The sequence below is a fragment of the Macrosteles quadrilineatus genome, unplaced genomic scaffold (assembly GCF_028750875.1).
Source record: "Macrosteles quadrilineatus isolate MER2022 unplaced genomic scaffold, UCM_ALF_1.0 Scaffold_2__2_contigs__length_208266976, whole genome shotgun sequence".
Taxonomy (NCBI): Eukaryota; Metazoa; Arthropoda; class Insecta; order Hemiptera; family Cicadellidae; genus Macrosteles; species Macrosteles quadrilineatus.
This window is the reverse complement of record NW_026542595.1, coordinates 158,212,140-158,223,808: the sequence shown is the minus strand read 5'-3', so window position 1 is coordinate 158,223,808 and position 11,669 is coordinate 158,212,140. Positions and strand designations below refer to the sequence as shown.

The window sequence follows — 11,669 nt, the reverse complement described above, 5'->3', positions numbered from 1 at the left end:
GTACACATTTTACTATTGTGTGAGTGTAAATAGGGGATCCAAAGATGACGAATAACACCTTTGACCTACATGAAAAGCGCCTCTCTCGCAAACTTGTCACGTTATCAACACTTTTCTTGTCACAACAACAAGACGAGCTTATCCCCTGCGACATGTGTGTGACATCATTGTGGCAACGATGTGACAAAACAAACTAAATGTGGCAACACTGTTCCAAGAAAACCATAATTTTGTGTAACAAAATAAAGTGAACTCGGCAATTCAAAAAATGTTTTTATTTGGCAATATAAGAAATGGAAGTCGTTGTTTAACTGTTAGGGGATTTATTTAGCTAAAAGACAAACAAGTAATACATCAAGATTAAATATAACACACACATGAGGTTTCATTAGTGAAATATGCTAAATTTATTATTTTCCCCATTATATTTTTATTTGATCCTTAAGACTAGTCCAAGTGATTTTATTATTTACCTGTAACTTACTTTGTAAATCACAATTCTAAGTTTTTCGACTATCAGTCCTTCTTCCTATTAATTAACAGTTTCCCGTTTGCTTCCTGTCCACACAAAACTTCCTACTATTAGTTTTATTTTCACTCGCCATTGCATTTATGCTCACCAAACAATTAAAAGGTCGCTGGTTCGATCCTGAGAAAAGTCAGTAGCTTTTTGATGGTTCGAAACTGGGCCCAGCTGTTCCTTGTGTTCATTGGGCTTTAAATAATGATACTAACTGATTAAACAGCTGATCTTAGTCAGGAACAAAGCTACACAGATCATTACACGCCATTTTACACTCATCATTCACTCATATTTGGGTTAAACACGCACCTAGGTGGCGTCCCTATCTCAATAAATTGATCAATTGATTCATTTATATTGCCTTGCCTTCTTTCACATTCATCTTTTTCCGTAAGTACTGAACAAACTTTTACACTATTGTCATGGCACTAGGCTCTTACTTTACCTAATTGACAATCACTTCACTGTACTGTACATCAGTGTCAAATTATTTTACAGAATCTCACTACAAATCCGGTACAGCGAGTTGTGAGTTGTGGCAAACGAAAGTACTAAACATATTTCTTTTCTTTAAACACTTCTAAAATACTCCGTCTTCGATATAAATGAAGCACACCCCTCAAACAAACATAAAACATAACCAGAATAACTATAAACAAACAAACAATAACCACCATGACATCAAGTAGAGTTCGCTGGTACCAAGACATTTTAGCTGTCGCTGGCTTGAGGTGGGCAGCCCCTTGATGACGTAGTACGTAGTTGGTCCAGAAGACGACGGCTTGCTTCGATGACATTGGGGTATCTTGGAGTATACGAGACAGCCTTCTCATGTTATCTCGATATCTGAAAGTTAAGAGCAAAAATTAGGTGCTTTAAAATCTAGAGGAATAAATTACGCAACGCTATCCCCTAAGTTCATATTTATTTTGTCCTTGGACCCCCCAAGGAAACATTATAAACAAGGTTGTTGCTGTAGAATGTATGGTAACTATACTATCTTCAATTAATCAGTAGTCAAGTTGGTTACGGTACCTCCATTATTAGTATGGGAAAAATTACAAAAAAAGAGAATACAAGCAAGTTAATGAATTAAAAGTTAGCCAAAACTAGGTTGAAAACGAAAATGTGTGTAGTGTAAGTATATTAATGTTGTATTAAGTTTGTTCTTTTAGTCATATGATTTATTTGTGTTTAAATATCTTTTGTTGACAGATGTTTTTTGAAAACATGTTTTGGTAAACATTGGTTGAGTTGGAAATAGAGTTTGTTGAAACAAGATGTGTGTTTAATATTCTTGTATTAAAAATAGAACATGGTGGCAGCTTAGTGGATTTTTATCGAACTGAAAGTCTAAAACCACGCATAATGTCAAGTAAGGGCAGAAAAAAACGAAATACTCGGAGGCACAGGTATGAGGATAACGGTGAGGACGACGCCCAAAGTGAACTCAACTACGTTTCAGAAAGGGACTCTAGAAAGACTAAAGATGAGTCACGAGGTTTTGCATTGGGACATACGAACCGAGAAAATGATGCAGCTATGTATACTCCTACTCCAATGGTCAATATCACGTTACCAACTCCAGAAACGTTCTCTTTTACTCCGAATGAGTGGCATTCCTGGAGGAATCGCTTTCAAAGGTACAGACGGGGTTGCGGTCTGGATAGCACTTCCGACACTCGGCAAATCGATGTACTTTTGTTTGTAATGGGTAGTAGAAGTGAAGATATTTTCGATTCGTTTTCACCAAAACCTAATACTTATGACGAGGCTCTTAGGGCCTTTGATGAATACTTTGTGCCAAGACGGAATATAATTTTTGAAAGATCAAAATTTTTGAGACACAAGCAAGGTAGTGATCCATCTGAAAAATGTATAACAGATTTGCATGGCCTTGCGAAAACGTGTGCATGGGGTGAACTAAATGATGAGATGATGCTTCTCGTCCTCATTATTGGTATGCAAGATGAGTGTCTGAGTGATAGACTCCAGCTGGAATCTCAATTGACTCTGGAGAAAGCAATTAATACCTTGCGCCAACATGAGGAGCTAGAACGCCAAAAACGTGAACTTGCCAATACTAATGTTTTTTTGGTAAATAAAACGTCAGTTCAAAACGGTAGACCGAATCGGACAGAAGGAGTTTGTGACCAGAAATACATCGAGGATGCAGAAAATACAAAGAAGTGCAGGAAATGTGGTTATGATTGGCACGGATCACTGGCCGAATGTCCTGCTAGGAAAGCCAAATGTGACAAATGTTCCGAGATTGGACATTTTTTTCGATGCTGTCCCTACCGCGAAAAGTGGATGAGAAAAAACAAAAACGTTGTTAAAGAAATCGAACAGCAAGTTTCAGACTGTGGAGATCTACAGGTTCCTGAGATTTTCATCGGGAATATAGAAAACAATGACAGAGCCTGGGCCCAGGAGGTAAAAGCAAGCTGTGGAAACCAAGTGTTAGGGCTTATAAAATGTAAACTTGACACAGCCGCTGATGTAACCATGATTCCAGTAGGAGTTCTTGGCGATTTTATTAAGACTCTTCCTCTAGGAAAGTGCAAATCCCCTGTGTACAGTGCAAAGAAGAAAGAACGAATCAATATTTTGGGAACTTTAAGGCTGAAGCTTGAACATAAGGGTGTATCAATTTATGATCATGCGTATATTTCTGAGGAGATCACTGTTCCACTTCTTAGCAGACGTTCCTGTGAAGAGCTGAACCTGGTGAAGAGGATCTTTTCTGTAGATTCATCAGATATTGACTGGGTTACTAAGTACCCTAATTTATTTCAAGGATTGGGAAATATGAAAGGAGAGTACAAGATAGAAATAAAGGAGAATGCAGTTCCTTATGCTATATCTACCCCCAGGGTTGTACCAATACCTTTAAAAAGCAAGGTGAAAGAGCAGTTAGAGAATATGCTTGAAAAAGGAGTGATTGTCCCAGTTGAAAACGCGACTGATTGGTGCGCACCAATGGTAGTTTGCGCAAAAAAGAGAGGTGGGGTTACGATCTGCGTGGACCTATCCAAACTCAACAACAGTGTGAAACGTCGGTTTTATCCCATTCCAAAGATTGAACTTTCATTGTCCCAGATCGTGGGAGCCAAGTACTTCAGCAAGATCGATGCGAATTCCGGGTTCTGGCAACTGAACCTTGCAGAGGAGTCTCAAGATTACACAACATTTATCACCCCTTTCGGGAGGTATAAATTCTGTAAGGTACCTTTTGGAATTACATCTGCTCATGAAGAGTTTCAGCGCCGTATGTCAAAAGCTTTAGAAGGGGCAAAGAACTGTTTAGTGCACATTGATGACTGTTTGATATGGGGAAGAACGAAAGAGGAACACGACGAGTGTCTTAGAGCCGTTCTAGAGAGAGTGCAAGCTAATGGAATCGCTTTGAATAAGCAGAAGTCTGAGTTCTGCAAGAAGACTGTGACATTTTTGGGGTTTGTGCTGTCTAAGGAAGGAATCAAGCCTGATCCAAGCAAGGTACAAGCAGTTGTGGACTTACCAGCCCCAAGTAATGCTAATGAAGTCCAGAGATTCATGGGCATGATCACTTTTCTGGTTAAATTTATTCCGAACTGCAGTGAGGTTATAGAGCCAATTACGAGCTTGTTAAAGACTAAAAAAGATTTCTTTTGGGGACCAACTCAGGAAAAAGCTTTTGTCACAGTGAAACAGATTTTATCATCAGAGCCATGTTTAACTGTTTACGATCCGGAAAAGCCCTCGATTCTTTCTTGTGATGCTTCAAAAAAAGGTCTTGGAGCGGTTTTACTACAAGTTGAAGGAGAAAATAAGAAACCTGTGGCATATATATCTCGGACTCTAATGCCTGTTGAAGAAAACTACAGTAACATTGAGAGAGAAGCGCTTGCGTGCACTTGGGCAAGTGACCGTTTAAAATGTTTCCTGATGGGTAAAATGTACACAATTGAGAGCGACCACAAACCGCTTGTCTCAATTTTCAAAAGACAAAATTTGGAAGAGCTCTCACCGAGGCTACAGCGATTCCGAATGCGTATGATGAGATACGATTATCGCATGACCTGGACCCCAAGAAAAGACCTTGCCATAGCAGATCTGCTATCGAGATGTCCTATTCCGGCTAATGAAGATGGCGAATTGACAGAAGAAGTGGAAGCCTTCGTCCATGAAATCAGTATGATTAGAATAAACGCTACAGATGAAAATGTGACAAAAGTACTTCACTCACAAATGAGGGATCCAATATGTGCACAACTCAAGCTAAACATTTTAGACGAATGGCCTGGAAAATCAAGTTTACCTAATGAGATTCAAGAATACTTTAACGTGAAAGACGAGTTAAGTTGTATTGATGGGTTATTGCTTCGAGGAACTCGGATGATAATACCTCATGAACTACGAGCGGAAATGCTTGAGAGGCTTCACAGTGGGCACTTGGGAATCACAAAAACAAGGAAACGTGCTTTGGAAACCATGTGGTGGCCTGGAATTTCTCAAGAAATAGAAAGAAAAATAAGTGACAATCTTCCATATACTTTGGTTGGAAATCCTGTTGAAAATAAAGACTTTTTTGAGAGGGAGAATAAGTACCAGTCGAAGTATAAGATGCAATTTGATAAACGACATGGAACGAGGGGTTTAAGTGAATTAGAAGAGGGAAGCATGGTATGGATCACAGATCTACGTAGACATGGTAAAGTAGTCAGGAAATTGAACAAACCACGTTCCTACCTTGTGGACATTGACAAGAAAACCATTCGACGAAACCAGAAGTTCTTAGTTCCTGCACCATACTACGGAGAAGATTGCATTCTTTCAAACTGTTCATCTACGGCCCTTAATTGTCCATCTAACTCACGTGATCGTCCAGACGCTGGCACAGTTACCCATTACGGAAGGTCCATCAAGATACCGAGGCGGTACCGAGCTTCATGAAGATGTAGACATCTTGAGGCGGGATGTTGTATTAAGTATGTTCTTTTAGTCATATGATTTATTTGTGTTTAAATATCTTTTGTTGACGGATGTTTTTTGAAAACATGTTTTGGTAAACATTGGTTGAGTTGGAAATAGAGTTTGTTGAAACAAGATGTGTGTTTAATATTCTTGTATTAGAAATAGAACAATTAATAAGAAAATTTAGCCCTTTTTAGAGGATACGCAAAAAAATCCATATTTACCTTACCATACCTTACTAGTACTCGAACAATTATGAAGGTCATATTGATAAACATCACTTTTGCGTGTGAGCAGGGTAAACCTATTTACAAAAATTACATTTAAGCTGGAATTGTCTGGGTATACCATTCCTGGGAAATCATCTGGGTCATAGTGATCACTTTTGAATCTGAAAGTACTGGCTTGAACCTTAATTGTATTGGTTCTGGACCCATAATGCTTTTCATCGCTGGGCTAATAATTAACCATGGTATCCAACTAGTAGTTCAATTTAGGAAATATATTGGTCCTCTCTATAACATAAGAACATAACAAGGCCAAAAACGTCAAAAAACACAAACAAATACTCAAATGCATTGTAAAACTTCCCACTAACTTTGTGTTGCCAAGTACAGTTCGTATAGCGGTGGTAAGTGTGGTCTCGGACACCTGATCAGGGAGGAGCCTGACCCCGACCTCCTTGGCCACGTAGTAGGCGACGTTGCGGTGTTGGTCGGCGAAGTGAGGGATGCCGACCACGGGCACTCCGGAGTGTATAGTCTCATAGAAGCTGGCAGCGCCTCCGTGGGTGATGAACAACACGCAGTTAGGGTGAGCTGGGGGCAATTGGTTAAATTAGAGGAATCTAGTATAATTTTAAGTGAACTAAAATGTCATTATGTTTTGTAATACGCAGATGGTGTCAAATAAACTCTGAACCAACAAACCAAGGGTCGAAAAAAAGTTGTCATTTTTTTCGTGGGAAGCTAAAGCTTCTCAAATACTACCTTCGATTTAATAATAATCTGTGTTATTTGAAGTAATGTAATTCAACTATTCAACAGCTGAAGTGAGATATTCAATGCAGAGATAATTTTACAGGCTAAATACTAGTCTGATGTACTTTTTGTGACGTATTTACTATCCACTGCAATGCCTTTGGCGATTAACAAAAGAATTCCAGTATAAGAATATTTATTTGGAACCATCTCGCCTTGCAGATCCATTAGATAGATTGACTGTTAAAATAAAGAACATTCTTTGTGTATACGGATTTTATGGGTGAAATTATTTATTGATCATCTCAAAGTAATATTGATAGGAGTAAACTGTCAAAACCTAATCTGTTTAAGGTTAATACAAAATGTATCACATAATTAATTATCCAAATTACCAAGCCTATCTTACCCAAAATGTCGCTCTGAGGCATCCATTTCACCAGCATCACGTTTTCTGGTAGATTATCAATTTTCTCCATCCTTGTCTTCCATATTACTCTCTGAGGCCGCTTCCTGAAGGTGTTGGCAATGCCAGTGAAGTATTTTGTAGGTTTCGTTTCATCAGGAATGACACTTCCAAGAGCGAACAGGATGACTCCAGCTGTCGCGTTGTCCATGAACTCTTGAATATCCTTGGTAATAGTGAGCCTGTTGTGAGATTTACCCTTTTTAACGTCCTAGAATAGTCTAAATCAGTGGACGAATAATATATTGGCTTTGCTTCGTGTATAATATATTGGAATTATGAACAAAGTTGTCACCGGTAGAAAACCACCAACCAACACACAAAATGCATGCTGATAAACTAATCTTGCTATTTCCGAGATTGGTTTTCGTTTTTTGTGCCCTAAGAAATACACTGTAATTAATTCGATAGACAATTGAACATAAATTCATCAAAACTTTTCCTTTTATGATACTTTATGTTTTTATTTACCATGGATAAAAAAAAAATATTTCAAACTGTGAATATATATATCGCTTATATTTTGAAACTTTGATAACGTTTGTTTTTATAAAGTGAAGTGACCATGTAAAGACAGAACACAACATAACAAACATCTTCTTACAATGTAATGGTTCAAGTTCTGCTGCAATAGAGAAATGTTTTCTAAGCCTGAGAATTGATTACTTGCACATGCAAACCGTTACCAATCTGTGTATGACCTTGTCTCATATCAGCTCTGACTCAGCTTATTATTCAGTGTAAGAGTAGCTTTGTTGTAAGAAACAATAACCTAAATCAATTTAATAGTTATATAGCTTTTAGTGGAATTAGTTCTTGACTAAGTAAGTCCGCCTCATTTCCAAAGCATTGTTTTAGCATGTCAAAAGCTTTTGGTGTTTTGCAGGATTTGTACCTTTACTTCTAATACACGAGTTTTACTATCAACGTTTTTAGCACTAGACTATAGCTGAGCCTGTGCATATTTGTCTTGGGCAATCACCCTAGACACAAATATATAACATAATTATATGGATTGTGAGAGTGTGCGTTTTACAATTTTTAGTTAATGTTGTACGTTTACGCCTTGTAAAATTGAATTAAGGTATTTAACGTTATATGGTTTTTAGGTTTTGTCGCAACGAAGTAGCAAAAAACTGGTAAACTGCTTGAACCGACCATCACGATTATGGTGTGTAGGAAATATATACAATAAAATGAATGAAAAGTGTATTAGCAAGGTGCAAAATTAAAACAAAACATTACCTGGTCTAATTTAATACCACATCCTAATAAAAATTATTATTTTGTGGCAGATAAACAAGATTAGCGGCTAATTTATTATTGTCCATGTAAAACCAGCAGATAGCACTTTAATTTGTTGAATTTTTAAAATATACAGTGTAATTTATAATTATTTAGGATATACACACCCCTTGTTTATAATAGTGTAACACTGTACAGTATAAAGTAGTATTTTAGCTAAAAACGTCTGACAATCTAGCATACACTAATAACACTGCATTACCTGTGGTAACGGTTTCACAGGGTCAATATGTATCCCAGCCACAGGAACAATCGTCATTGGTCTAGGCTGAGCGTAGTCCAAGGTTTGGTGCTCGTTGACGAACATCAAAGACACATCACTGACCAACTCCTGCAAGGGAGGCGCGTCGGGGAACAACTCTTTCATCCTCCTCTCTACATTGGGCAAGTGGTGGACGTAGTACGAGTAGATCCCTCCGACAAGAGCCACGAGGTTCGTGAACCTCTCCCAGTAACTCATACGGTCCGAGTGGGCGTAGCACATCTGAGGAATGTGAGACACAGAGAACACGTTCCCCATGTTTAGGTTCACCAAGCTGTTGGCAGAGTAGGTGTGGATCCCGATGGTCGGAGCTTGGAACTTGTGGCCAAAGATCAGGTTAAACTCTTGGCCTTGGTAGGGTTCTGTGATGACCAAGTCGAATATTTCATCAGACTTGAGGAGTTTAATGATTCCTGAGTTTCCAAAGGTTCTTTCCATCAACTTGTCGTAGCGGCTGAATATGTTTTCGAGGCAGTTCCAGTTTCTGGACGCTGAAACAATAGTTGAATCTATATAAGGTATCGTAGTAAACATAAGTAATGAAATACATTATTTAGTAGAAAAGGTATACACTTTAGTTTAAAAATGTATTATTTTGTTTAAAATTAAAAATTAAAAAAATTGTTGTCGTGAACCTTGGTTGGATGCATGAAAAAAATTTAAAACGAGAATGGGACACCAAATTGATAATTTAAAGTGCAAAACGCAATGGTACATGAAAATATTTTTTTAAATTGTTACCAGACAATACAAAGCAATTTGACAGGAAATATATTTGTAAATCTTAGGAATTATGCAGTATATCACAGTGTAGTGATTTATTGCAAAGGGACCCCTTTAATCTTTTATAGATAGGTTAACTAACAATTTCTAAAATCTCAAACACCGGATTTCAACATTAACACCTTCCTAGCAAAAGTCTTTGCTGATTAGAGAGATTTGTGCTTTGGCCTTTACGCTCAAACAGTTCTAACAACAGCTGTACCCAACCATTCCAATCCAAATCCTATTAGGCGAATAGCGCATACAATCTTTTATGTAACACATTTAGTAAGTCAGTAGACTTGTAGCTACATATTGAACTTGACCAACTCCAACAAACTCCACTATTGATTCATAGTGTTCACTAACCATTGTAGGGTATTCCCTCACTACTTCCCAGTGTGACGTCAGTGTAGTTGGGAGGAGGATCTTCCAGGGAGTGAACCCCATAGACGGTGACGTCATGGCCAGCCTCTGCCAGTGTCCTCAGGATGGCCTGGATGATGACATGGTGACTCCTGGCTGATCCTGGGACTACTGCCAGGATACGCGCGCCTTCCACCGTAAATGCCAACGTTAGAGACAAGAACAGCAAGATCATCTGGGAAAAATAAAGTATAATGAAATAACTAGGTGGATGACCTTGCACTTATTGTTAAAATGTTAAACATATGTTTCCTATATTTATTTAGGTCAACATATGCATGTTTTATAACTTCTACTCAGGACTACGATAAAAATCCACAAAGAGTGATATGTATTTGACTTTATATTGAGCATTAACTTTATATTACCTGTTGATTTATAATGTTTATTAGTTAACAAGATTTGTTACTTAAAATGGTTTACAATACCTGCATATAGTAATCCTTTGTTGCTGATTTAGGCAACTAGTTTCGGTTCTTGTTTTGAGCCATCTTCAGGCCTCAAGGTGTCAAGTGATCACTTCATTCGAAGGTCACTTCATTGAAGTGATCACTTGACACCTTGAGGCCTGAAGATGGTTCAAAACAAGAACCGAAACTAGTTGCCTAAATCAGCAACAAAGGATTACTATATGCAAGTATTGTAAACCATCCTAAGTATAATATACCCCCGCCGCAGCAAACCTGCAGACTAAGCGAATTTCCATTTGATTGATTGGATTTACACTGAAATGTCTACTTAAAAATATAACATTTATTCCCGATTTAAATAGAATTAGTTTAACAAGTACTAAGGTTTGCTGCATCAGGGAGGGTAAAACTTTTTTTTTGTGAAATGTTAATAGTTAGTAAGAAATAAAAACATTTTCCAAATTTGATCAAAATATGTTTATAAACAAGCAAACTACAACAGTTTACTATTTACTTATTCTCCATAAGAATAATATGGGAATTTTAAATTTACAATTTTTTGGAATTTTCTCCGTAACCATTAGGCGCATAATAACGCTTCAATATACTAAATTATTTGTTTTTTTAAGCTCTACAAAATGGGTTTGAAAGAAATTGCTAAATTTTACGTTTTTTGGGTCAAAAATGGGAAAAACCTATTTTTACCCCATAAAACCCCCCGTAAACCCCCGTTCCCAAGGTCCGATCATGCTGGATCGCGAACTCGTTCGAATTAACGTAGGTTTGCACGTTTGTACCAAATTTGATCAAAATCGGATCATTTTTGCTCGAGTTATCGTGCTGACGGACATATATATATATATATATATATATGAATTTGAACGGATGGTATTTTTGGCCTCTAGGGACCTCAAAATGAAAAAAAAATCGGTCCCGCGTCCAGGTCTTACCATGAGTACTACGGTAATAGCTTATTCTCTATGGGAAATTCGCTAACAGTAATCCGGAGGCTAAACAACTATTTTAAAATGAAGATTTGTTAGGATCATTAAATTAACATAAACATTGTTATTCAACCTATTATATGCTTCATTTTTTTTTATTCTATATTTTATATTTGTATAGCCTTTATGCATTATCAAATAATTGTGTTGATGTCGAGAAAGTACAGGAAGGCCATCAAAAACTGTAAATTGTCTTCAGGCTATCCGAAGAATATGAAGAAATATGGGCGCAAGTTTAATCTATGCTTAAACCTAGTTGAAATCAAGTGTTTTTTTTATTTATTTTTCATTTGGAACAGAAAAGTAAACAATTTAAATTAAAAAGTTAAATCGGTTAGGAAGTTTACCCTGACTATCAAAAGTAGCCTATAAACCACTTTGCGTTTTACATTCAAAATAACTTCTGAAGTATACATTTGTGAAGTATACATTGTTGAATATTATATTTTTATTACAAAATATGCATAGCTTAAACAAAAAAAAAACATCTTTTATCTGAAAATTGGAAACATTAAGATAATAATAAATTTTAAATAAATTATTGGCTTCAAAATGTATCTCAATGTTAGTTT

The 11,669-nt window shown here is 37.0% G+C and overlaps 2 protein-coding genes across 2 annotated transcripts; both read right to left on the bottom strand.

Annotated features, from left to right (window-relative positions):
- Positions 1-286: 286 nt before the first annotated feature.
- On the bottom strand, positions 287-7,177 carry LOC128987325 (UDP-glucosyltransferase 2-like). The gene is made up of 3 exons (XM_054408108.1): positions 6,872-7,177; positions 6,081-6,300; positions 287-1,369 (listed from the first exon to the last, which is right to left on the bottom strand). Exons 1-3 carry the CDS (start codon positions 7,077-7,079, stop codon positions 1,075-1,077), a joined length of 723 nt encoding a protein of 240 aa, XP_054264083.1. The 5' UTR covers positions 7,080-7,177; the 3' UTR covers positions 287-1,074.
- Positions 7,178-8,417: 1,240 nt separating this feature from the next.
- Positions 8,418-9,858, bottom strand: LOC128985067 (UDP-glucosyltransferase 2-like). The gene is made up of 2 exons (XM_054404440.1): positions 9,627-9,858; positions 8,418-8,986 (listed from the first exon to the last, which is right to left on the bottom strand). Exons 1-2 carry the CDS (start codon positions 9,856-9,858, stop codon positions 8,418-8,420), a joined length of 801 nt encoding a protein of 266 aa, XP_054260415.1.
- Positions 9,859-11,669: the final 1,811 nt, after the last annotated feature.

Excerpts from the sequence above, each read along its gene's own strand:
- LOC128987325 (XM_054408108.1), bottom strand. The coding sequence starts at position 7,079 with ATGGACAACGCGACAGCTGGAGTCATCCTGTTCGCTCTTGGAAGTGTC. Across the intron at positions 6,301-6,871 it reads GCCTCAGAGCGACATTTTGG|CTCACCCTAACTGCGTGTTG; the intron begins GTAAGATAGGCT and ends AATTGCCCCCAG. Across the intron at positions 1,370-6,080 it reads ACTGTACTTGGCAACACAAA|ATATCGAGATAACATGAGAA; the intron begins GTTAGTGGGAAG and ends CTTAACTTTCAG.
- LOC128985067 (XM_054404440.1), bottom strand. The coding sequence starts at position 9,858 with ATGATCTTGCTGTTCTTGTCTCTAACGTTGGCATTTACGGTGGAAGGC. Across the intron at positions 8,987-9,626 it reads TGAGGGAATACCCTACAATG|CGTCCAGAAACTGGAACTGC; the intron begins GTTAGTGAACAC and ends CTATTGTTTCAG.